Here is a 27,903-nt window from a genome sequence, read left to right as displayed (position 1 = left end):
CCTCCGGCCTCCGGGGGCGCTGTGCCGTCACCGCGTTCCGCACGGCGCGTCCCGAGCTCGGGCAGGGGCGGAAGGCGGGGCGGAAGGTAGGGGGCGTTGTCCCCGCGGAGTGGGGAGCGCGGCGCCGGAGTTGTTGCTCTGGGCGCAATGGCAGCCTCGGTGTTCTGCTGCCTGCGGTGCTGCCGAGACGGCGGTACCGGTCACATCCCTCTGAAAGAAATGCCGGCCGTACAGCTGGACACGCAGCACATGGGTGAGGCCCCTCTCCAGACCCACCGCCTCCCCTCCCCCCATGCTGGCCCGCAGCTCCTCCCCCTGCGACCCTGTCCTTGACCCCGTGTCGTCTCGCTATGGATAGAATGTTCTCACCTATCCTACCTTGACCCCGATCTATGCGTCCAAGGCCACCGGAGCCCTTTCGGCCCCCTGACATCCGGAGGTGGGTGTGATGACACAGACCATTTCCCACGGGTCTACTCGGGGCTGCCCACCTCTTCAGACCTCCCCGGGCGGAAGACGCAGGGTCCCGCAGCGTCTCCCTCAGCCCCTGACCACCGTCAACGCCGAGCCCAACCCACCCCTTCCCAAAGTGCCCTAGAGGCGATCTGGAAGCCTCGTCCCCAGTTAGTAGGCGCTTTCTCTTTCGCTCCACCATTTCTCCACGGAGGCTTGTTTGTTGGAAGGGGTTCTTCCTCACCTTAGAGAGCACTGTGCCAAATCCCGGGCACACTGCAGGCCAGGACACGTCATTTCAACCAAACCTCCAGTGGCTTAGCTCGTTCTTAGTTACAGAAGGGTGTGCTGTAATTTCGTCAGACTGGACCCCTCCCGTGGTGACACCGTGGTGAAAGCGCCCAGCCGCTAATGAACAGACCTCTGGGTGGCCCCAGGGGAGAGGATGCAGCATTGATGACAGCCTTGGAGAGCCCTTAACCCATGTGCAATGAGGGCATCTTTGGGAACTAAGTAGCAAAGGGTTAAATGCTGGACTGCTCACTGGTTCAGACCCACCCAGAGGTGCCTCCGGTGTGAAGTCTGGTGATTGATTTTTAGAAGGTGACAGCCTTGAAAAGCGTATGCAGCACCGTTCTCTGAAAAACGTGTGGTTGCCATGAGTCGGAATTGACAGGAACTAACAATATATTGCATGTATATACATATGTATGTATAGATGTGCATATACCTATATAGCTATATGAGGGGCCTTCAGAAAGTTCATGGACACATTCAGTTATGTTTTACTTTATTTTCTACAAACTTTTTAAAGCCTGTTGTTCAAAACCTATAGTTGCTGCACAGTCGATTTCTATTCTTGGCAACCTTCCGTAAAACAAAATGAAGCGTTTCCTGTGCCTCCCTTTTTGTCAGAATAGTTATCGCCCATCATTGTGTCTCTTGTACCATTCCATCTCACCATGGGTCTCCTGTGCCCTTTTTGACTCGGCTTCACCACATGGGTGCCCTCTTCTGGTGATGGGTCCGGCAGCAAGCACATCAGACAGGGGCCTGTTGTGACCCATCGGTTTCTTTTGGCTAATTTTTGGAAGTAGATCATCAGGACTTTCTTCTTACTCAATCTTGCTTTAGAAACTCTGTTGAAAGTGTCCCGTGTGGGTGAGCCTGCTGGTGTTTTAAATACCGATGGCACAGCTTCCAGTGGGACAGCAACATAGGCCACAATGGTATGTCAAACTGACAGACAGGTTGTGGATAGATATGTTGTTGTTGTTAGTTGCTACTGAGTCATTCAGCTGCTTCATATATATATAATATATTTTGTAAAATATTTTAATTGGCACCTAATCCACATATCATACAATTCAGCATTTCACTTGTTCAATCATATCAAGAAGAATTACACAATCATTACCACAATCAATTTTAGGACCCCCCTCCTCCCAGCTTCATATGTTTTTCAAGGCAGGGCTTTTAGAAGCACATTGTCAGGTCTTGTCTTCCAAGGAATCGGAGCCGTGTGGCATGGCGGCTATGTGTTGAGCTGTGAACCACAGGGTCAGCAGGTCAAAAACACCAGCCGCTCCACAGGAGTCTTTCTATTCCCTAAAGAGTTATAGTCTTGGAGAGAGACCCACAAGGGAATTCTGCTCTGCCTATAGGTTGCTATGTGTCAGAATCGACTTGATGGCAGTGAGTTTGGGTTTTTTTGTCTTCCAAGGCACCCATGGTAGGTTTAGCTTGCCAACCTTTTGTCTAGTAGTTAAATGTTTAACTATACCAGAGAGTTCTGATTGGTACATATATCTAAATTATTTCTTACCAATAACCCTTTGAAGACAGTAAATTGAATGTTCAAATCCTATAATTTCCCTTAGGAAACATTTCATTTGTTCATTCCCCTAAATGATATTTATTGAGCAACTGTTGGCTGGCAGGCATTGTCTTAGTGTTGGGAAATACAGTAAGGGACAAACCATCCATAGCCCCTGGAGTTTATGATCAGCATTAGCTCTTCTGTCCTTATCTACCGCCCAGCTCCTGAATCACCACAGACTGCTTTTTATGATCAGTCCTTTGTCTGACCTCTGTTTTCTCCACCAAGAGCTGGCAGGTTTTTCCCATTTCAGTATTTGTGGAGTTTTTTTCTTAGACTTACAGTATGTTTTTTTAATTACAGAAGAAGCAGCCTGGTTTTAGAAGTTGAATAAAATGAGAGTAAGAGCTGCTTGAGTTGGAAGAGGGGGTTGAATGCATCTTGTTGAATATAAACACATGCAGCAAGAATGCCTGTAATCGGATAGATGAAGGGTTCTACAGGCAGTACTTGGATTACAAATGAATTCCATTCCCACGTCTGTCTTTAAGTTGGATTTGTATCTAAGTCACAGTAGTGCAGTTCATATGTAATGTCAGTCAAGTGTTTGTCTTAAGTCTGTGGAGTGCTTTTCTGTGGGTAAAATAAAATTCACGGCGCCCTTGTAAAGACACTAAAAATCTTCATAAAAATATGGTAATAGTGATAATAATGCTTTGATGCATGTCACAAATGTTAAAATGTGCCCATTGGTGATTAAGAACCATTATATGTCCCTCAAAATGTAGTAATTATAATAGTTATAATATAACAGTCCATAACCATAAATTGAACGTTCAAAATCTGGGGATTAACTGCATTAAGTAATCTAAACAATGTGGATGTTCTTCATTTGTTTTATTGACAAGAAACCATCTATATATTTTCTGTCCAAATGAACGTTCCCTCTTTTGCTGATTTCGCTGATGCTCTATTAAATTTCTGTGGCATAGTCTTTCTAAATATCTTCATTGAAACGATGTCTTCAGCTTTTATTTGTGAATTGACTTTAGAAATACCTCCCAAAGCTATTTTTAAAGGGATTATACTCATTTGAAAGTTTTAATGTTTCTTAAAATATACTTTCAAGCTATATGTGTTCTGGCTGTATCTATACTTGTATTGGCTTTCTAAGTAGTGCTGATAATAAAACTACCTAAATCACATTTAAAAAAATCGGATTCATATCTAGAACATTATACTTAATAAAGATAAATTACATGTGTTAAATAATTTCTTAATCATAAACACGTTAGAATGACCTTCGAAACCTTCTGTATAAATCTCAGCACCTAATAACATGTCTTATACATAAGAACTGATATTGAAATAAGAGAATCATATCATGCTCAATGTTGGCTCTGTCATTTTAACCTATAGAACAGCTACATTATATTGCCAGTTTAGAAAAAAACACCATTACCTGCATAATTCCTTGAAATGTATTTAATTTCTGATGCTTTCAGGTGCAAGTGGTATAAAAAAGTATAACAGGATTTTTTAATGTACAGAGAATTGGTTCACATAAATGAAAAGTACAAAGCCACTGTTGGCAACAGGTAACACTTGGTGACTGTCTCTGATTGAAGTGAGCACTAGTGGTGCTGGAGGCCAAATCCTGGGCTGCTAACCAAAAGTTTGAGAGTTCAAACCCACATATGGCTCCAGGCAAGAAATCTGAGGCTGCTGTCTTCTGTAAAAATTACAGTCTTGGAAACCCAAAGGAGCCTTAGTCAGAGTGAACTCATTGGCAGTGAATGTCTCTGGTAATGGTGTAGACCTTGACTCAGTCACCAGGGCCAAGTACACCTCTGAAGTCAGCGATTGAGTCAACTTCTATGGAACGGTTTTGGTCTCCAGAGCAAGGACTGTGGGGAATGGGGAAACAAGCTACTTGGACCACTGCAGAGTGCTTAGCACAGCACCTGCATGCATGTTATCTCAGTTCTTTGTTAAGGTCTGTTAGGTGGCAAGCGTTACTCCATGGTCTTTGCCATCAGGGAAGAGCTGGGCCCTCGGATGCTATCCAGTTGAAACTACTAGAGGTATACTGGGAACCAGACTTTCTCAAGATTTTCTATTTCATATATGTAATCAGAAAAAATACGATAATAAAAATTTATAATCTTAAATTTTACATTATTAAAGGATGGTATAAAGTCTCTCTTAAATGTAATAATTTAGAATTGTGTAGGATCTGAAAAGTTTGCATTATTCTTATGCATTTGTCCCAAGTAAGTTTTTAACTATTAATTCAGTAGTGAATTACTTCTTTTTTAATACATTTTATTTTTAGTTCCACCTTATATTAAGGAGCCCATACAGTTCTAAGATAACCAGATCTGCTTCACTTTTAACACATTATTGGTGAGGTGGTAATAATATTTACCTTAGAAGGCGTATGCCTTAGTTTTATGGAATATTTTTGGCATGTTCTCTGATGTACATGTTCTCTTAAATCAAGATTTTGCAAAGAATTGATACTGAGGCCACATTATCAAGGAACTATTCTTCTCAAACCTACAGGCATACCTTGTTTTATTATACTTTGCAGATATTATACTTTTTACAAATTGAAGATTTGTGGCAACCTTGCATCAAGCATGTCTGTTGGCACATCCCCCAAGCTCATTCTCACGATGTTTTCATATTGTTACTGCACATTTAGTATACTATAGCTTCCTATAAATGTACCTTTTATATGCATTTGGCAACCAAAAAATTCATGTGACTTGCTTTAATTTGATATTAGTTTGTTGCAGTGGTTTGGAACTAGACTTGGACTATCTCTGAGGAATGCCTGTGTTATCCATCATATGTGATTGAGCAAAATTATAATTTTCCGTGCAAAAAAAATCTTTAATGATATTAAAACCTTCCTATTTGCTTCAAAAGTTTCTTTGAAAAAATGTAATTGAAAGATAATGGATTTTTTTCTACAAATGTTTTGAAGCCTCTTTGTATTTGTGATATGATTGACAGTAGCTGTCTCAATAACTAATTTTAAGATCCTAACATTAACATTTTTTTAGTGTCGGCTATTTCAAGGCTGCAGATGCATGCTCGTTTCCATAGTCTGTGTTCTTATTGACTAATGCACTAGCATAGCATTTTTAGTAGACATTCAGCCACTATTTATTAGTTTGTTTCAATTCACTTGAATTGATTAGAAGATTCTTCCAGTTACCTGAAATTTCTTTTAAGTATTTCTTTTTTGGTTTAAATTAAGAAACATGAAATCATCAAATTAGTTTATTGGCTAAAATTGAAGAGTTAGTCTAGTTCTACCTTTAAAGCATTTTAAGCAGTATAATTCAGAGCAACTATGTATTTGAAGCTGCCTAAATTAAACAATGGGCTCAAGTATAGGAACAATTGTGAGGATGGTGCGGGACCAGGCAGTGTTGCATTCTGCTGTGCATAATGGGCTGTTCCGGGTTAGGATAAACTCGATGACACCTAACAATAACAATTAAACAAGGTTTATAGTCACAAATGAACATAAAATATAATTGTTCTCTGAGGGGAAAATAGTAATTTAAATATTTGAGATAATTTATATTTTCTGTGTTGCAAAGTTTATATAGTATCCCTATTTTTGTAGAGGAAAAGTTAAAATTGAAGTGTTAATTTTAGTTTTTTAATATGAATATATAAAACCTTACAAAATACTTGCATTTTTGTTTAGGAACAGATGTTGTCATTGTGAAAAATGGAAGAAGAATATGTGGAACAGGAGGTTGTCTAGCCAGTGCACCTTTACATCAAAACAAAAGCTACTTTGAATTCAAAATCCAGTCCACAGGTTGGTATAATGGTAGTTTACTATTGAAAGTGTGGAGTATTCTAAATAGTAAGAAAATTTTCAGTGTGAAAAACATTCATGGGGTTGGGAATCTCTCTTACTTAGAAGACCTGTGTCCTATGACCTTCATCAAATTACTGAATTTTCCAAGTAATGGGAGAGTGTAGGAACTGTCCTTCCTGCTGCTCGAGCTATAGCTATGAAACTGTTTGAAGGAGAGTGGCCTGGATGAAGACCCAGTACTAGCATCAGTCATGGGAGCTAGATGCTCCATTTCTTGCCACTTTATCCTGGGATTATTCTACTGATCCCGAATTTCTCTTTTTACTTTTGTTAACATACCAGATACCCTGATTCAGTGTCTTTTGAAGCAGTCATTATCTTTAGAATTCTGGTAAAAGTCTAAAATCTGTACTGTTTAAATTTTATGCAGTTGAATCATATAGCAGTGGTACAGACTATCGCGTAGTTTTGTGAGCTATGGCGATCTCAAGGGCGTCAAAAGTGAAATTATGGCTGGGCTTGCATCATCCTCATGACTGTTGTTTTGGTTGAGTCTACAAGGCGATACACCCCAAAACTGGATTTTTTGTTCAAAGCTATGTATTAAAATTTTTTTATATCCCTTTCTTGTGCCCTTTTAAGGTTGCTGCGGTACTTTAAGAGGCTAACACAGAAGGGTACAGCAAGTCTCCATAAAACCCAGAGTGGAGGTCGGTAGAACTCCTCTTTGGATCCTGTCTAGAGTCACAGCTGAACCGGAAGCAGTCTAAGCATACTTGCACTTATTGCAAGTAATGACCTTTAAACTGGAGGACTGAAATGTTGGTGCATGAGGCTTTCTAGCCTTTAGCTAGAGTGAGGGGATTTGGATGCCTTGAATTATTTTTTAAGCTAAGACTATACATGTATGCACAAGGCTTTAATTTGATTTTTTTTCAAAGATTTAATTTTGGGTGGTCACATTAAGAACAAAACGGGGTGGATTTTTTATTTCTCTCAGGTAGGCAACTAAGGGCGCCCCCCCCCACACACAAACCCAAAAAAAAGAAACCCGGAATTGCATTGGGCAGAATGGAGTTTTAATAGAAAAAAAAATTTTTTTTTTACAAAACAACCTGTCACCTTCAAAGTAGTCTCCATTACACTTAATACATTTGTCAAATCTGTGATTCCATTCTTGGAAACTTTTTTCGAACTCATCTGTCTGGATGACTGACAGCACCTCCCTCGCTTTTTCTTCACCTCTTCTACTTCGTCAAATCGCTGTCCTTTCCTGTCCCTCTGCATTTGCAGAAGCAAAAAGAAGTCGCATGGAGCAAGAGAGGCATGCTGGTTTTTGCCCAAAACTGGCACACTGAAATGGCTGGGTGAGCAGGTGCATAGTCGTGGTGGCAAAACCAGATCCCATCTGCCATAAACCAGGCCTTTTTTGTCACACATTGTTACACAATTTTTTTAGAACCTATAAATCTAAAGTTTGATTAACTGTCTGACCTGGTGGAAGAAACTCCAAATGCACTATCCCCCTCACACCAAAAAACAAGTAAGCATTCTCTTGATCTTTGATTTCACTTGATGAGCTTTTTTTGGTGGAAGTAATGATGGCATCTTTCACTTAAGTGTTTTAATTGCTTAATTGTTTTAGTTTTCAGGGTCTTAAGAATAGGACCATGTCTCCTCAGGAATGACCTTGGGAAAAAAAGTCTGGGTTGCTTCGGAGCTGTTCTTTCAAAGCACATGTTTCCACTTGACCATCTTTTTCCTGGTCAGTCAGAACCCCCAGCACGAATTTTGCAGCGACCCATCTCATTCCCAAATGTTCCATTAAAGTTCGCTGATCCGAGCTCCACAGTAGTCCAGATAACGCCCTCATTTCATCCATGGTCCGTTGTTAGTCTTCGAACACAAGGGCACCAATTTTGTGGACATTTTTGCCCATTCGGGAAGTTGACAGACATCCAGAACGAGGTTTGTCATCAGTTGACATTTCACCTTTTTTGAAAGGAGAAAACCACTTACATACTTGAGTTTTCCCCATAGTGCTGTCCTTGTAAGCTGTGTTCAACATTACAACAGTTTCTGTAGCATTTTTCCCAAGTAGGAAACAGAATTTCACAAATGCATGTCCAGTGTGATTAGGCCTAAGCGAAATACCAATAAAAATCATAATGAGATATCATTTCACTCCCAGTAGAATGGCCAGGAGCCCTGTGATGTAGTGGTTATGTGTTGAGCTGCGTACTGCAAGGTCAGCAATTTGAAAACACCAGCCACTAGGCAGGAGAAAGATGGGTCTTTCTAATCCCGTAGAGTTACTGTCTCAGAAACGCACAAGGGCAGTTCTATCTTGTCCTACAGGGTCACTATGAGTCAGCATCAACTCGAAGACAGTGAATTTGAGGTTTGTTTGCTTGTTTGTTTGTTTTTTGAGGGAGTGGGATGCGGAGGCAGGAGAATGGCTAAGATTTAGAAAAACAAGTCGAAAATAAAATAAATGTTGGCAAGGATGTGGTGGCAAATTGAACCCTTAACCGTTGCTGGTGGGGATAAAATGGTATATACATTTGTGTGGAAAACAGTCTGGTGGTTCTTCAAAACCTAAAAATGGAAATACTATATGATCTAGCAAGTCCACTCCTAAAAATACACCCCAAAAGACTTAAAAGCAGAGGTTCAGATAGATACGTGTCCACTACAATGTTAGCAGTTCACAGCTACCATCTGCTCCAAATGAGAGAAGAGGCTTTCTATTCCGGGAAAGAGATGGCTATCGTGGAAACACACGGGGAAGTTCTACCCTGCCCGATAAGGTTGCCCTAAGTTGAAATCAACTTGATGGCGGTGGGATTTTTAAACAGAAATAGTTCAAAAGACTAAAGGTAGTTATTTCCCACTTCTCAGGAGTAGTGTTTGGAATAAACCCTAGGCTTTTTAAATTTAATGTGTAGCTATTTTTTTTTAATCTTAAGGAATGATACTGATAATCCCACTGCTGACAAGTCAGTTTTGAATCCTGGTGCCCTCTAGGAGAGAGTGCTACCCCACAGGGTTTCTGAGCCTATACATCTTTACAGCAGCAGATCGAGTCATTGCTGGGATTGAATCTGTCTGTGACTTTGTGATTAACCCACAACACCGCCAGGACTCCTTGATCATCTTTAGCTTTAAAAAAAAAATCAAAAGCATTTTATTTGGAGCTTGTACAACTTTTATCACAGTCCATACATCCATCCATGTATCAGGCACATTTGTACATTTGTTGCCATCATCATTGTCAAAACATTTGCTTTTTACTTGATCCCTTGGTATCGGCTCATTTCCCACCCACTCCCAATGAACCCTTGACAATTTATAAATTATTAGTTTGTCATGTCTGACATCTCCCTTCATCCACTTTTTTGTTGTCCGTTCCCCAGGGAGGTGGTTATATGTAGATCCTTGTAGCTGGTTCCCCTTTTCTACCCCACCTTCTCTCCGACCTCCATTATTGCTACTCTCACCACTGATCCTGAAGGGATCATCTGTCCTGGATTCCCTGTGTTTCCAGTTCCTACCTGTACCAGTATACATCCACTGGTCTAGCTTGATTTGTAAGGTAGAATTGGGATATGATAGTGGGGAGGAAGAAGCATTAAAGAACTAGAGGAAAGTTGTATGTTTCATAGTTACTACACTGCGCCCTGACTGGCTCATCTGTAAGGGGATGGCCAGTTGCCTACAGATGGGCTTTGGGTTCCTACTCCACATTCCCCCTCATTCTCAATGATAAGATTGCTTGTTCTTTGATGCCTGCTACCTGATCCCTTTGGCACCTCATGATCACACAGGCTGGTGTGCATCTTCCATGTGGGCTTTGTTGCTTCTGAGCTAGATGGCCGCTTGTTTACCTTCAAGCCTTTAAGACCCCAGATGCTATATCTTTTGATAGCCTGGAGCCATCAGCTTTCTTCACTACATTTGCTTATGCACCTATTTGTCTTTCTTCCATGTAGGCTTTGTTGCATCTGAGCTAGATGACTTCAAGCCTTAAGACCCTAGATGCTATATCTTTTGATAGCAAGGCATCATCAGCTTCTTCACCACATATTCTTATTCACCCATTGTCTTCAACGATCAAGTCTGATGAAGCATCATGGAATGCCAATTTAATAGAACAACGTGTTCTTGCATTGAGGGAGCACTTGAGTGGAGGCCCAGTGTCCATCTGCTACCTTTATACTAAACCTATAAATATATGCACATAGATTTATTTCCACATCATATATAAATATATTTACATATGCACATGCCTATATTTAGACCTCTATAAATGCCCTTTGCCTCCTAGTTCTTTCCTCTATTTCCTTTTACCTTCCTCTTGTCCCACTATCATGCTCAGCCTTCTTTTGGGTTTCAGTAATTCCTCTAGGTTACATTACCCTGGATCAAGCTCTACTGGGCCTCTTACACCCTCCTCGCCACTGATTTTGGATCACTTGTTGTTTCCTTGGCCCTGGGTTTGTTAACACCACTTCCTATCCCCCACATCCCCTTCTCCTATGTCCTCCCGGAACTGTCGGTCCTGCTGTTTTCTCCTCCAGACTGTTTTTCCAGCCTCTCTTAACTAGATAGACCTGCAGAGATAATAATATGCACAAAAATAAGTCAGAGCAAAACAAAGCAATAAAACAAAACAACAAAAAAATGACCCAAAAAAGAGAAAAGCCTGTAACTATTTCAAGGTCTGTTTGTTGACCTTTAGGAGTGTTTTCTGGTCGAGTCTGATGGGGTGCCATGCCCTGGCCCCAAATGCTATTTTGGGTATTCCCTCGGGACTTCCTTGCTCTGCTCTCCTTGCTGTTATGTTGCACTCCCTTAGTGTTTTGCCTCAGTGTGGTGGGGTCAGTTGGACCCAATTTCCACACTGTGTCTCCAGTGTTGTTCCTTGTATGCTCTATAGATCAGTGAGGGCTGTCATATCTTGTAGTGGGGCCGGCCATATGGTCCTCTCTGTCCATTGGCTGCTCTGAGCAGGGATATCATCCTCAAGGCTTGGTGGGCCAGGTTGTACTCCACTCTTTCTTCCTCCTTCATTTGCTCCCGTGTGCTCTGATTAGACATGTCCCTCTCCCTGAGCTGTAGCTATAGTGCTGTCCTTGGAAGTAAATTCTTCTGGGGCGAGGGGCAGCTTGTCCACATAGTTGGGATTGGGGCCGGCCCCTGAGACCTATTTACTGGTTCCCTGCTTCATGCCGGTATGTTGCATTCACATCTTGGAGCACCGGTTTGAAGTCTGGTCCCTCTTTCCCTGTGGAGATATAAACAATACCCTCCCCTTGGGTGGGTTAGTGCCCTGTTCCCCAGCTACCCATTTCTTTTTCTCTTTTTCCCCCCTCCTTTTAAGTTGACTACATATGTATCCTTGGATTTGGTCTGGCCTCTGCCATACTACCTGGACTTCACCCCAGGAATGTTTGTATATAGTAGCTTTTCCCCTATGCCCCTTTTGCATTTTTTTAAAAGCTTACCTCAGCAGACTCATGTTGTACTTTCCCTTTTGTTCTTGGCCTACTTTGCTTAGCATGATTTCCTCTAGTTCTTCCCAATGCGGTGATGCACTTTGTGCGTTCATCACTGCTTTTTAGCAATGCGTAGTACACCATTCTATCTGTGTACCATAGGTTTTTAATCCATTCGTCTGTTGATGGAAATTTGGGTTTCCAACTCCTTGCAATTGTGAACTTGGTGCGATGAACATTGGAGCACAGATATCTGGCCTTGGTTTGTTTCTTGCCTCTTTTGGGTATATGCCCTTTAGGGGGATTGCTGGGTCGTATGGTAGCTCAATTTCCACCTGTTTTAGAAATCGCCAAATTGATTTCTATAATGGCTGTACATATCTACAGGTCTACTCACCACAGCCCCTCCAACACTTGTTGCTTTCTGGCTTTTTGAATTGTGCTACCTTTGAGGGGGTTAGGGGTATCATTGTTGTTTTAATTTGCATTTTTCTTATGGCTAATGATCAGGAAAATTTTCTCATATGTTTATTGACCATTTGGATTTCTGCTCTTGTGAAACTTCTGTGAAGATCCTTTGGTCCACCTCCTTAGTGGGCAATTCATATTTTTCTTTTTGGAAGCTAGCAGAGTATTGTAGATTTTCGTAATAAGGCCTTTGTCTGGTGTGTCATTGCTAAAGATGTTTTCCCAGTCCATGGGCTCTCATTACTGTCTTGGTGAATTCTTTTGATGCATACAAGTGTTTTATTTTTAGTATATCCCACTTGTCAATTTGTGACTCATCTGTATTTGTGTCCTTCCCTGTTTCTGCGCCAAAGTTCTCAGGTGGGTCCAAATTCCCTCACTGATGGCCCCAGTAGTTTGGGGTTTTACCTCCTGGTCTGTGATCTACCTTGAGTTCACTCATGTGCATGGGGTGAGATAAGGGTTTGCTTCATTTTTACTGCAGGTAGATAGCCATTTTTTCCCCAGCACCACTTGTTAAAGAGGGCATCTGCTTCCCATTTGATATTTTTTGGGCCCTTATCAAAGATCAGTTGTTTCTATGCTGATGATTTTATCGCTCAGTTTTCAGTTTTTCATTGGTCTGAGTATCTGTCATTATACCAATACCATGCGGTTTTGACAACTGTGACTGTGTAATATGTGCTAAAGTCAGGTAGAGCAAGCCCTCCCACTGTGTCCTTTTTCTTGAGGAGTTCTCTGCTAATTCAGGGCTTCTTCCCTCTCCATATGAAGTTGGCAATCATTTCTTTGAAGAAAGACGAGGGTAATTGTATCAGGATTGCATTAAACTTATGTAGTGCCTTGGGCGGAACTGACATCTTTACTATATTGAGTCTTCCAATCCACGAGCATGGGATATTCTTCCATTTGTTGAGGTCACTCTTGGTTTCCTGTCATAATGTTCTGTAGTTTGCCTCATATAAATCTTTTGTTCTTTTGGTCAGGTATATCCCTACATAATTTCAATTTGTGCTTGGCTATTGTGAAGGGTACCACCTTTTTTTATCTCCTCTTCTATGGTCTTCCGATGTGTATAGCATTCCAATAGACTTCTGTTTGTTGATCTTGTATCTTGCCACTCTGCCATACTCCTCTATTGCTTCCAATACGCCCCTTTTGAAGCTTTTGGGATTTTTTTCATATGTAAAATCATGTCATCTGCGAAAAACTATAGTTTTACCTCTTCCTTCGCCAGGCAAATACCTGTGATGTCTTTTCTTTGCCTCATGCTGTTAGCTAAAACCTCCAGTACGATGTTAAATAAGAGTGGGGACCAGAGTCATCCTTGTCTGGTCCCCTTTTTCAGTGGGATGGTGTTCGTCTTTTCTCCATTGACGACCATGTTGGCTATTGGTTTTTCATATGTAGCTTGAGTTGTGTTGAGGAATTTTCCTCCTATTCCTATCTTCTTGAGTGTCTTAAACAGGAATTAGTGTTGAATGTTGTCAGATGCTTTTTCCGTATCTATCAATATTATCATGTGGTTCTTATATTTTTTCTTGTCAATGTGGTGAATTATAGTAATGGTCTTATGTTGAACCATCACTGCATCCCTGGTATGAATCCCACTTGGTCATGGTGAATTATTTGTTTTATATACTTTTATATTCTATTGGCCAGTATTTTGTTAAGGATTTTTACATCAATGTTCATTAAGGATATTGGTCTGTAGTTCTCGATTCTTTTGGGATCCCTGCCTGGTTTCTGTATCAGAGTTATACTAGCTTCATAGAAGGAATCGGAGTTTGCCGTCTCTTTCTATGTTCTGCAGGAGTTTGTATAGGACTGGTGTTAGTTCTTCCTTGGATGCTTGGTAGAATTCTCCTGTGAAACCATCTGGTCCAGGGGATTTTTTTGTTGTAATCCCTTGATAACCTTGTGTACTCTATTGGTATGGGTGTGTTGCGACTCTTGATGTCCATTTAGGATAGTCTAGGGAGGGGTTGTTTTTCCAATAATTTGTCCATATCTTCCAAATTATTGAATTCATTGAAGTACAATCCTTCAGAGTTCTGTATAATTATCCTTTTGATTTCATTAGGGTCTGTCCCCTCTTTCATCCCTCATCCTTGTTATTGAAATTTGTTCCCTCCTTTCTTTCGTCAGGTTTGCCAGTGCTCTGTCGATTCTGTTTATCCTTTCAAAGAACCAACTTTTAGCAGCATTTTCCCTGCAGTTTTCTTATTTTCCCTCTCCTGAATCTCAGCCCTGATTTTTATTATTTATTTTCTTTTGTTATTAGTAGGATTGTCCTGCTGACTCTACTCTAGTTGCTGTACATTTTATGCCAGCATATCAATGATGAGTCTCTCTTCCTTTTTCAGGTGTGCATGTATTGCTATGAAACTTCCTCTGATAATTGCTTTGCTGTGTCCCATAAGTTTTGGTATGTTGTGTTCTCATTCTTATTGGTTTCTAGAAATTTCCTAATTTTATCTCTGATCAGGGCTAGTAAACAGTCCTTTTGCAATAGAGAGTTATTCATCCTCCAGTTGTTTGCTCTTGTTTTCTTCATCTTCCTTTTGTTGATTTCCAACCTTATGGCACAGTGGTCAGAAAGAGAGTTCTGTATGATATCAATGTGCTTAGATTTATGCAGATTTTCTTTATACCCCAGCATATGGTCTATCTTCAAATATGTGCCGTGTGGGCTTGAAAAGAATGTGACTCTTTTCTATTTGGGTAAAAAGCTCTGTAAATATCTATCAGGTCAAATTGTCTAACCGTAGTGTTTAGATATCTAGCCTCCTTGTTAAGTTTCTTTCCCTGTGTTCTATCTTTCTCAGGGAATTGTGTTTTGAAGTCACCTACTATAATTGTTGAGATTGTGATTTCTTTTTTCATTTTTTGGAGTTGTCGGTTGACATATTCAGCTGGTCTCTCGTTCCAGGAATGTATGTTTTCAATGCTTAGTGGTTCTTTGTCTACCATTCCCTTGAATATTATATAGTGTTCCTCATCTCTTTTTATGGTTTGTACTCTGAGATCAATTTTATCCGAGATTAGGATTGCAACCGCTACTGTTTTTGAGTTTCTGTTTGCTTGGTATACCTTTATCCAGCCTTTGATTTTCAGCCTATTTTTGCCTGTAGTATTGAGATGTGTCTCCTGTAGGCAGCAGATTGATGGGCTGTGTTTTCTAAGCCAGTTTGCTAGCCTCAGTCTTTCAATGCCTGAGTTCAGTTCATTGTAATTCAGGTTATTATCTCCATCTGAGGACTCTGTGATGTCATTTTATACCTTTTGTGTTGGGTTTTTTCCTACCTCCCTTTCTTATCAGCGTGTTATGCATGTGTGTGTGTATATTTGTTGGTGTTTCATTCTTGACTTCTTTTAAGCCCTAAGCCAATGCTATCATGGGGGCTGTTTTCTCATTGTTGCCCCCTGGGCAGGGTTGTTCAATGTGGCAGTGTCTTATTTATGCTTGTTCAGTGCTGGCCTTCTGCCCATACTGGGACGGCAAGGATCTTTTGTAGGGCTGGGTTTCTTCTAAAGTATTCTTTGAGTTTTTCCTTGTCTGGGAAGACTCTTACTTTTCCATCTGTCTTGATAGATAATTTGTCTGGGTAGGGATTTCTTGGGTTTATATTATTTTTGTTAAATTTTTGGAATATGTAACTCCACTGTCTCCTCTTTTTCATAGTGTCTGCTGATAGGTCTGAGCATGTTCTTATTCAGGAACCTTCATATGTGATTGCTTGTTTCTCCCTAGCTGCTCACATAATTTTTTCCTTTTCTTCAAAGTTGGAGAGTATAACTATTATGTGTCTTGGTGCCTTCTTATTGGGACTCAGTCTAGCTGGTATTCTTTAGGCCTCCTGATTGGTTGCCTGGTTTTCATTTGTTAAGCTGGAGAAGTTTTCCTCCAAGATTTCTCTCACTCTTGTTGCAGATGACTTCTTTGTTGTATCTTCCTCCCGTAATCCAATTAATCTGATGTTGTTCCTCTTCATAGCATCAGACATAGCTCTTATGTTTTCTTCAGCTTCTCATGATCTTATTAGATTTTTGTTCACATTTGTTAAAGTCTGCTTGGCTGTCCTCTAAGTCACTGATGTGATTCTCTGCCTCCTCCAGTCGATTCCCAAGGTCTGTGTGTCTGCTGCTGGTTTTTGTCATCTCATCCCTAAGCTCTTGTATTTCCCTTTGGTGTATGGACTTTATCTCCTCTACCATTTCATCCTTTTTCTGTATTGTTTCCCTCATATCCTGTATGACTCCAAGCAGCATTTTGAAATTTTCTTTCTGTGGCAGTTTAATGTCTGCTTCTTCTAGCACATCATTAGGTTCAGGACATCCTCTGCCATTGCCTTTTGCTTATCCTGTGTTTTGTTGTTGTTGTTGAGATTGTTGGGGCTGATTGCTGTTTGTGTTGTATTGTTTTAGAGGAGCCAGGTGCCATTTTCCAGGGTGTTGAAGAGCACTGGCTTGCTTTGGGAAACTCTTAGGAATGTTTCTTCGAACTGTCTGCTGCTAATTTCACTATGGAATTGGCCTACTACTTTCTCCTCCTGTGGCTTCACTCTTTCCCTAGTCAACCAGTATTTTGTTATTTGGAGGGAAAGTTGGATGGTCCTCTTAGGGAACACTGGTTGGGTTATTGCGGACCCACGAAGATGATGCTGTACTGAGTGATCTCACAAGAAACCATAATGATGTGGCTCACAGAAGCTTGGGGCGCCAGAGGGCATTCAGGGATGCTTGCTGCAATGGGAGTGCCACAGAAGGCTGGTGGGTTGCCCACTTTGGTGTAGAGCACTGCAAATGGTGGGCGGAATTACCCTGGTCAGGTAGATCACTGCGGAGGTTGTCAGAAGTTCTCACAGCAGCATGGAACATTGTTGAGTGTTGGCCGAGTGCCTTATGCTTTGTGAGTCACCAAGGCAGATGTGAGGAAGTTCCCTCAGTCGTGGACTTTCCCCAGCCTTGGGTTACTGCAGAGTGTGGAGTGCTCCCAGTTGGGTGGGGGGCAGGTGTAAATGCCCTATGCTAAGGGGAGTGGTTTGGAGGTCGGCAGTGGCATGTGAGAGAAAAGGGTAGAGAAAAAGCAAAAAAAAAGTAAGCCCACTGAGACTGTGGGGGAAAAGAGAAGTGAAGGAAGCAAAAGTAACAATATAGCTGAGTCCTGATTCCTGACTGTGGGTGGGGCTTCAGGGGTTTAACCCTTTCCTCGAGGGGACAGCAAGCTGTTGCTGTGTTGAGATAAAGCCCCTGCGCCAGCTCCAGATGATTCCAGCTCTGGCTAAGATAGTGGCTGGGCTAAAGTCAAGCCCTAGTCTGCCTCCACGGGCAGCCCCCAGCCCCTCCGAACCTAGGTATCTGTGCCTGCTTATCTTTATGATGCTCCTCCTGTGACCCAGCAGTGTGGAATTGCCCTCTCAGTCTTTCTCCTGTGCTGATTTCTGCAGAGTCCCTCTGGTATGTGTTACTCAGTCGCCATCTCTCCAGAAGGCTCTGCCTTAAAAAAAAAAAAATACCTACTCAGGCACTAATCTAAATGCTTTACTTGCATTGTTTGTCATATTCTGTCTTTTAATAGCCCTGTGTGTGGTGGGTACTGTCAGTATCCACAATTTATATTTGAGGAAACTGAGACAGAGAAGTTAACTTTCTTAAGGTGGGATAATTAAGTCAGGATTTAAATGTGGGCAGTACAATTAAGAGCCCGTGCTTTTATCTCCTAGGTTGCACTAAGTCTGTGGAGAACATAATTTGCAACCTGCTTTTTAAAAAAAGAGTTTTACAAAGTTTAACTCAGTAATAATATACCACTTTACAAACAAAACCAAAAATGGTAGATGCTCTCTGCTATTTGTATTTTTCAGATTTGAGGGACATTAAACTCTTATGTTTCTAGGAATCTGGGGTATTGGAGTTGCGACCCAGAAAGTTAACTTGAATCAGATTCCCCTTGGTCGAGATGCCCACAGTCTGGTGCTGAGGAATGATGGAGCTCTCTACTACAACGACGAGGAGAAAAACCGACTGCCAGCAAATAATCTTCCACAAGAGGGAGATGTGGTGGTGAGTTTTCTTTCGGAGCTATTTCCACTGTGAATTATTAAACTCACATTGCTTTCAGCTATGCAGTGTTGCCTGGGAGTTTGTGTTTGAATTTCAAAGCACTAGTATTGGATCTAATGTGGTGGCACATTTTCCAAAGAGAGCACTTTCATGGGTTACCTGATACTTTTATAGAGCTGCCACTGGCCTGAGGACCATTGTGAGCCCATATTCCACTTCAGGGATATTCTTACAGGTGCGGTCTAAATTGCAACTGATTTGGGGGTGATGTAGGACTGGGTCATTTTTCTGTGTGCATAGGATCGCCATGAGCTGGTGGCTGACTCCAGCAGTTATTAGCAACAACAGCAATGGATAGTTTGTTTGGCTACTGACTAGCGTCCAGCTTTTCTCATATCAGAAAAACCTTGGCTCATAATATTTAGTTTGCTGACCACTGTATTAGAAAATATTGGGTGTATTTGAAGCTCGGAGATCTTTAGAATTTTGAATTCATTACTTTGTTTTGAACTTCTGTTAACTATAGTATTTTTTTTCAGGGAGCTGTTTCTCATTAAACTTAATCTTATTAAACTTCCTTTTACATTCAGAACTCTTCAAAGAACTGTGCTCAAGATCCTAAGACTTGATTAGTATAAAATGTTTTAGAAATCAGAGAACAGTTATGTAATTAATAAGCTTTCTCTATTTTTGTTTCCCTCTTAATATATGTATATTTTCACCAAAACCACGCTATTAAAATACAATACAAAGGTATTTTCTCTAATTCCCTTTCCAAATATTACCTCACATGCTGTTACCAGAAAACCCTATTGAGAGTAAATTGAAAAGTATTGCTACAAAATAATTTATCAAGCAAATATATCCAAAGGCGAAGCTATTGTTTCTTGACATATCTTCCTTCAAAGTGTATTTTTTGCAATTTTGAATTTACACCATCCTTGAGGGATTCAAACTGTGTTTCTTTTCACTGTTGTTTTAGTTTGAGGAGCAAAGAGAAACCTGAAGAGCACGGTCAGGGCTGTACAATGGACGGGGTAAGGGTCCCAGGGACATCCTCTTGCTGTTCCTGAAGGAGCACTTGCATTATCATGATGGAGAAAGTTCTTGGACACCTTTTTCCTCTCACTGGTGTAGTTTTAAATCTTAAAACTTCTGCATAATACACACCTGTGATCATCCTGTGTCCTTTGAGAAAAATCTATCATGGATTACCCCTGTGCAGCCAGATAAAATAGTCGCCATAACCTTCTGAGCCTACCTGTTTTGAACTGGAATTAGCTGACCCAACCGATCCCTTTGCACACCGCTATTTTGATTAGGTCTTGTTCTCTGGATTGTATTGGCAAATTCAAGACCTGTCCTCAGTTATACTTTATTCCATAAAATTGTCTTCAGAAAGAAATAAAAATCACTTTCATTACCTTTGGTCTTGCTTAAAAGGATGATGAGAGACCGGTCTTGGAGCTAGTTGATCTTTACATAATACTGTTGGGATCCATCAAGCCAAAGCTTGCTGAGGCCAAGATGCTTACATTGTTATAAGAGCTGTAAGAGCCCCCAATAAAGTGATTTGTTAAATTAAAAAAAAAAACCGAAAATCCTGAACTATGTGAGACCCCAGTTTCAGTAATTATCACATGACTAGTAATTCTTCCGCCACTTCTGAATTTCTGGCACAACGTCTTCATTTGTCCAGGTTGGTGGCCTTCTCTTTCCTGGCTCATCTTTGACGTTTTCCTGACCTTCACTAAAATATTTGATTTAGCTAAAAGGTACTATTTTTTATGTGAAGTTTTTACAAAATTTAAATAATTTGGGAAGATCTCTACTTGAATTTTGTTAAAAATTTAATTTTAGCCCTGACCTCAAATCATTTTTTTCTCATGGCACAATGTATTCTTATTATTATTATTTGAAGGTTCCCTTATAAGACAGGCGTATTACTGAGAGAACTTTCCCACACCTATCCATTGATCAGAGACATGTCCGAGCAAGTTTTGTTTGCAACAAACCATGGATGTATGAACTAGAGCCTCGGTAGCAATACTTTTTTATTTACCTCATGTACTGAGTTCAGGCAACTAGCTACTGATTGAAAGGAGAACTCTAAGTCTTCTGTAGCAAAGTTGCCCCTGGATCTGGTATCGAGTTGAAAGGAATTTAAATAATAAAGAAAATGTCTTAATAAGAAGACACAGACAAGGTAAACCTAGGTTATTGAATTAAAGAAATATGGTATTTTGAAAATAATGAAGAAAGATGCAGAAATCAAGAATTTTAACTGATCTGATCTTATTGTATGATTTTAAAAATGTGAACAGCGTTAATTTTTAACTTTTGAACTTTATTTTTTTCTAAATTGACTAGAATAGAAAAAGAAGACAAAAGGCATAATCCATATTTTACAACCAGCTTCCCCTGTTCCTTTTGAATAGTCAGTTCTGTATTACAGATTATTGCCCTATGTCCATAATATGGAACATCCTTACTGAAATAATTATTTCTTTAAAGAGAATCTTGAAATTAAGTTGATGCTGTCAACCAGTTTACACTGAAAGATGAGGTCCAGCCATGAGAAAGGATAATTAGCAACAAATGGTTCTCTTCGCTGATGCACAGAACGTCTGCTGTGTGTTATTTTTGCCTTTCTGCTGCATTCATGAGACAACTGATGCCACACACTGACAGAGTTAATGATGTCAATCATCAACATGATGAAGTCAGGGTTTTAATTGCAGTGCTCATTCTGATCAAAGGAGGACTAAATAAAAGAAAATGTTCATAGACTCAAGAGAAGTAAAATAGCACTGTACCGCATTAACTTCACTTTCCTGGTTTGAATACTTGAAAACTAATTTTACCAAATTTGTGACAGTGGTGTAGAAAAAGAAGAGTGGATTATAAGATGCAAAGAACTTGCATGTAGAATTTCTGTTATGTGCTATTCTCTGAGGAGAAGTCCAGAGAAACAAGCTTTTAACTCCTAACCAAATGATTACATCCATACCATAACCATACTGTACCAACAGGGTCAACTGTAACACTCGGTTATGCTTATTTTTTACTTTATCATTTTGAAAAATGCAAATTACATTCTAAAAATATATTTTGAGGTTAATAACAAAAGTTAGTCAAACAATCTATGTAATGATAGCAAGAAGAAGAATCGACATAACCTTTGTTAGGGACTAGGCCCTGTTCTAAGGAGTTCTGGGTCAAGGGTTCAAACCCACCCATTACTCAACTGGAGAAAGATAAGTCTATCCCCATAAAGATTTAGTCTCAGAAACCCATGGACAGTTCTCCTCTGTCCTGTCGGGTCTCTGTGAGTCAGAATTGACCTGATGGCAGTGGCGTTTTATGGCTGTGTTGCTTGCTTGTTTTTCAGTTGAGGTTCTGTTTTAATGCCTGGCAGTGTTTCAGTTCTTGAATCCCCATTATGACCTTTATAGGATAGGTAGTAGTATCGTCCCCATTGTGTAGATTAGGATAAATTCAGTAACTTCTCATAAGGGATAGTACTAGGATTGTAATCAAGGCAGTCTCGTTTCAGAATGTGTTCACTAAACTTGCAGATAAGTATTGATACTGATATCTTAGACCACATTGAAAATTTTTAAATCAGTTGTTAACGAGTCAACCCTAGTACTAGGTCATATAACAGGACAGATCAAGTTAGAAAAGAATTAAGCATGACCGTAGGCTGTCATATTTTCCTTCTTTCTTTGGTATTAGGATTTTGCTGCCAGATTGGCATCTTGGGTTAAAATTTGCTTGCTTGTAATAGATTATGCTGCCACTAGGTGGTAAAGGGCTCTTAGATTACCATTTGAACTGGGGAGCCCTTATGGCATAACCAGAAGATTGGTGGTTTGAATCCACTAGCTCCTCTGTAGGAGAAAGATTTGGTGGACCACCTCTGTGGAAACTCTCAGCCTTGGGAACCCTGTTGGGCAGTTCTGCTCTCTCTTGTGCAGTCACTGTGAGTTGGAATAGACTTGACGGCATGGGGGTGGGATTGAGAGGTAAACTTCTGGGTCTCTCTTTTTTATACGGTTTTGTTTTTGTTGTTGTTTTTAATCAAAATGAAAAGACTTGCATTAGAAAAGCCTTATTAAGTACATAAACTAAAGGAAATAAAAGCAATGCATACATAATTTATGACTCAGTGGCAGTTGCTCTAATTTTTTGGTGATCATTGTTTAACCCTGGCTTGGCTAAGATTTAAGGAAAAACTGTTATCGGCCCTAACACACTGACTTCTTCAGGCTTCTGCTGCATAGCAGAGTTAAGTAAGAGAATTAAGGCAAGGTGATCCATAAGAATTCTTTCTACTAAAAGCTCTTAAGTTTTATAACTTATCCATAGTCAGAAGTCCTTGAAGCAGCTTGGGTTTTCATTGATGATGATTTCTCTATTCAAAGATCCCTGCCATCTATCCTCAATTTTCTGAAAAAGATGATCTCTTTTTGCCATTAGAGAGAAGTAGTATGGCATGGTAATTAGATTAAGTATTTTGAAGCCATACTTCATGGGTTTAGATCCTAGCTCTGCTATTTGGCCCAGGTCATCCGTTTAAACCACCAGCAGCTCTGTGGGAGAAAAGACCTAACAACATGATTCTGTACAGATTACATCCTAGGAACAATTCTGTTCTCTCTGTGTGGTTTCTGTTGGGTTGCTATGAATGAGAATGAACTCCATAGCAACAGCAGAATAGTGCTTGGAACATAATACAAGCTAGTACTTTAATCACAATTATGATTACTAATCAACTTGATTTTGATACCACCAATAGTATTCAGAGTTTTTACGTATAAATGTTTGTATGCATATACATTTTAAATTTTTTGAGCTCTTGTTTTTTTACTTCTCTGTTTAATATGAATGATTATATTATCTTAATATTCAAAATATAAAATTCAGATGGTGTGAGCATAATCCTAGTTATAAAACTATGGTCATTTATTTTTCCTCCAATGTAGACTTTCGGGATTTACCTGCCTTCTTCTTCTCAGTCACAATGAAATGTTTTAGCTTAGTTCAAGTGCTCTACCAGATTGTCAGTCCTTCATGAAAGCTACTGTGATCCTCTGCTTAATCAGTGTTTCATGTTTCCATGCTCCCCAGCTAATGTCTTTTGACTGTTCAGGTTTTTATGAACGTTTATGTTTTTATACTTTCAAGTTTTTTCTTCACAGGGCATTACATATGACCATGTAGAACTGAATGTCTATTTGAATGGAAAAAATATGCACTGTCCAGCATCAGGTATACGAGGGACGGTCTATCCAGTTGTTTATGGTAAGCTAAAATATTTCTGGTGCATCATTACATATAAGCTAATTTTTACTCATCATTCTCATAAACCTTTTAACGATCATTCAGAAGTCTGGGCAATTGTTAATAAGAACTTTTATGTGTGGAGTATACTCTGTATGATATCATGATCCCCTTTTGCAGGAATAAGGTAGCTTTGAATTGTTTTTTCCTCAAAACTTGCTCTATAAAAGGAGCAAATGATTTGCAAACCATGTACTACAACAGGCTTGTGTCTAGGATATATAAAGAATTCTTAAAACCTTATATAAAACAACAGGAAAACACCAATCCAATTAGAAAAAGGTCAAGAGACATGAGCATACATTTCAGCACAAAGGATGTACAGGTGTTAACATCATTAGCCATTAGGGATATTGAAATGAAAACCACAAAAATGATTCTTACATACCCATCAAAATTACTGAAACAAAAAATAATTACTAGGACATTTGAGTTATGTTAGCAAGGATTTGGAGAAATTCATTCCCCTCTGTGTTAGGCCGAATTGCCTAGAGAAACAAGTCCAGTGACACTCATATATGTGCAAGAAAGAGCTTTATATCAAGAAGTAATTGCATATTAAGAAAAACATCCCAGCCCAGTCCAACTCAAGTTCATAAGGCTGATACTGGTCCATAAGTCCCTTTTCAGATTCACCCAGCCCCATGCAACGATACAGAATGCAGGAATATCACAGGCTGGTGGGTGCAAAGTATTGTGCATCCAATAGTGGTAGAAGCATCACAAAAAGTGATTCAACAGCAGGAAGGTGCAGGCAGAGAGAGCAGGGGAGGTTAAGAGAAGGCCACGCCCACAAGGCGGCACCATCAAGCTGTACGCTGATTGACAGGTTAAATACCACCTCTACACTTTTATGTATCTTTAAGCTGACATGAAATTATGTAGCTACCACACCCCTATATACTGCAGATAGAAATGTCAAATTCTGAAAAATAATTTGGTGTAAAATAATTTTGCAAAATTGTTTGGCAGTTTCCTATAAAATTAAATGTAATATATGGCCAAGTAATCATACTCTTGGGTGTTTATCCCAGAGGATTGGAAATTATGTTCACATATAAACCTGTAATGATTGTTCATAACAACTTTATTATTAATAGCCCCAGACTGGGAATACCTCATTGTCCTTTAGTAAGCACATGATGGTTCGATGAACTGTGGTTATCCATTTCGTGGACTACTACTCAGCAACAAAAAGGATCAAACAACATCTTGAGTGGACTTCAAAGACATTATGCTGAGTAAAATGAACTAGTCTCAAAAGGTTACATGCTATTTGCTTTCATTCATGTGACATTCTTAGATAAATAATGATTGAGATAGAGAACAAGATAGATGTTACCACAGAGTAGGGCTGGGTGGAGAAGGTGAGGAGGGTAGGTACAACAAAAAGGTGAGAATAAAAGAGTTCTGTGTCCTGATTGTGGTGGTGGCTCTACAGATTTATACAGGGGATAAGTTGCCTAGAACATAAGTCTATACAAATAGGTATATGACAAGGCTGGGGAAATTTGAAAAAGCCTGTAGTTGGTTTAAAAGATTATATCAATGTCAGCTTCTCGATTTTGTACAATAATCATGGAAGATGTTATCAAAAGAAGCTAAATGGAAGGTACATGACATGGCTTTTTTTTGCAAAATAAAACATTTATGAAAGTAATCTTAATTTCAGAAAATAGCTAGGCAAGTAAGAAGAAATTTATACTCATGTTAAAAAATTATTCAAAACTGTAAAAAAGAAGATATACCATATATACTCGTGTATAAGCCAAGTGAGGTGAAACAGCTCATGGGTGATTGCCTGTCCTCCGCTGTTCATTCAAAGCCCTGCTTTGAATGTTTGTTTACTCACATCTAACCAATTAGAGCCATCCTATGATGTGGCGGCTCCAATTCCCAGAAGCACCCGTAGGATTCATTTATTCTGGCAGCTGAACTGGTAAGGATGTGTCTGTGGCTGCGCTCCGTCTCTCCCCACTGGTCTCTGTGTTAATTCACATCCTGCATTTCCCACCCTAGGCTTGTACTCAAGTCAATCAGTTTTTCTGGTTTCCCAGGTAATAATTAGGTACCTCAGCTTATACTCAGGTCGACTTATATTCAAGTATATACTGTAAGTTACGTGACCCAGAACAAAAAATCATATCAGTGTGAATGAGGGGGAGTGCAGAGTGAAGACCCAAAGCCCATCTGTGGACATTGGACATCCCCTCACAGAAGGGTCTTGGGACAGAGACAAGCCAGTCAGGGTACAGGATAGCACTGATGAAACGTACAACTTTCCTCTAGTTCTTTAATGCTTCCTTCCCCACCCCCACTGTCATGACCCCAATTCTACCTTACAAATCTGGCTAGACCAGAGCATGTACACAGGTGCAGATAATAGTGGAAACCCAGGGAATCCAGGAGAGATAAACCCCTCAGGACCAATAATTATGAGAGGAGCAATACCAGGAGGGGAAGGGGAAGATTGGGGGAGAAAGGGGAACTGATACCAATGATCTACACATAACCCCCTCCCAGGGGGATGGACCAAAGGAAAATGAGTGAAGGGAGACAGTGATCGGTGTAAGACATGGGACAAAATTAATAATTTATAAATTATCAAGGGTTCATGAGGATGGGAGGGTGGGGAAGGGGGGAAATGAGGAAATGAGCTGATACCAAGGGCTCGAGTAGAAAGAAAATGTTTTGAAAATGATGGCAACATATGTACAAATGTGCTTGACACAATGAATGTATGTATTGATGTGATAAGAGCTATACAAGCCCCCAATAAAATGATTTTTAAAAATAACAATACCAAAATAGAAAAAAAGAAGTTATTCTATATGAAGACCATTCTGATAGCAGAAATCGGTGAATGGCTCAAAGAAGGTAGGTACCATTATAAAGGGGTTGATTGAACCCTGCCTCCCCTTCACGGCAAACTCTGTATGAGGAGGCTTCAAAAAGTCTGTGGAAAAGCAGCATTACAAAGTAATGGGATTTTCCCACAAATGTTTTGATACCTTTTGTATATTTTTTCAATACATTTTATTTTGTTTTTTGTTGTAACTATTTTACCCCAGAGGATTATATTTTGTATCTTGGAAAGCAGGTGTGTTTGTTATTTTCTTAAGTCAGTACTATAGTAGTATAGATAGATTATCTTAAACTATGTGTTAATTCATACTAAGGTCTTTAATTTCTCTCTTTTTCTATTTTCTAGTTGATGACAGTGCAATTTTGGATTGCCAGTTCAGTGAATTTTATCACACTCCTCCAGCTGGTTTTGAAAAAATTTTATTTGAACAACAAATCTTTTGAATGTATTTGTTTGTTTGTTTTTGAAACCTGTATTTCTGTACTATTAAAATTGTTTACCATTTAATAAAACCCTTTCCTGAGCTATAGATGAAAGTATATTCTTAAAAATATGATTGTTAATGTTGTCTAAGAAGCATTGTATTCAGTACTTACGTTTTATGTTAGGAAAATCAGCACTTGGGGCAGTTTATTTATTTAAATACATTTAATAATGGTTTTAATACAGTATTAAATGGAAATATGTATGTAAAGATTTAAAAGGGAATCATTCTTATAGAAAATATTTGTTTTGATAGAGATATAGAGAGGGTTTTTAATTTTGTCTTGTTATTCTGAAGCTTAGACCTCAAAACTATGTTAAATCGTAGTCCAGTAATCTAGTGGCTCTGAGTACTGTCGTTGGGTTACAAATGTCGTATTAACGAGAGTTACAAGTCAACCTCCCTGAGGCGTCTATTAAGGATCTGAAGTATAAAATAATAAACGCGCACTACTTTGTGACATGAATCATGTTGCCATTTCCATAAGTTAAAGATGTTTCTGTGTTTCTGGAAGTATTTCTTTAATGTGTTTTGTGCATAAACAGGTACAGAAAATATGCCTTGTACTTAGACAGACTTTTGACTACTGATGTTAACTGTGAGCCACACATAACTGTACTGAGTTGTGCACAAAGTCAGTTAAGGGCGTTTTAGAGCGGGGCTTCCCATAATCTAGCACTGACTGTGCCACTAGAGTGACAGAAGTTTATATTATTAGCAACTTAGTGTTTTTGCGATGCATTTACTGTAAAATTTACCTTCTTTAAATCAAAATGGCCTATTTTGTTTATATAATATTATCTTTAATTTTCTCTGTAAAAGTAAATATGTGCTTTAGTAATGTCAGAGCATTTTGTTGCAGGCCATTATGCTGTGTCACTTCAGCACCAGAGTAAGTGTCAACTGGTTAGCAGTGTACACTGGCAGACAGAATAGTAGAATGGGGCTGTAAATGTAAATTTAAGAGAGATTATTCTTTTTATGGACTATTTTATGTATGTATGTTTTCGGTATTGGAAAAATAAAAGCATAATTAAGAAACACTGCCATATTAAA

At 39.6% G+C, this 27,903-nt stretch overlaps 1 protein-coding gene and 1 non-coding gene across 2 annotated transcripts; both read left to right on the top strand.

Moving 5' to 3' along the window:
- The first annotated feature begins 76 nt into the window (after positions 1-76).
- On the top strand, positions 77-27,903 carry SPRYD7 (SPRY domain containing 7). The gene is made up of 5 exons (XM_075563479.1): positions 77-253; positions 6,000-6,116; positions 17,985-18,151; positions 23,356-23,458; positions 26,709-27,903. The coding sequence occupies exons 1-5, from the start codon at positions 148-150 to the stop codon at positions 26,804-26,806; spliced, it is 591 nt and encodes a 196-aa protein (XP_075419594.1). The 5' UTR covers positions 77-147; the 3' UTR covers positions 26,807-27,903.
- On the top strand, positions 6,749-6,871 carry LOC142462071 (small nucleolar RNA SNORA26). Its single transcript, XR_012787215.1, has one exon. It is a non-coding gene; the product is annotated as a small nucleolar RNA SNORA26 (small nucleolar RNA).

Source organism: Tenrec ecaudatus, chromosome 11 (genome assembly GCF_050624435.1).
Source record: "Tenrec ecaudatus isolate mTenEca1 chromosome 11, mTenEca1.hap1, whole genome shotgun sequence".
Classification (NCBI taxonomy): Eukaryota; Metazoa; Chordata; class Mammalia; order Afrosoricida; family Tenrecidae; genus Tenrec; species Tenrec ecaudatus.
The sequence above is the reverse complement of the archived record's forward strand: the minus strand, read 5'-3'. Positions and strand labels throughout refer to the sequence as shown.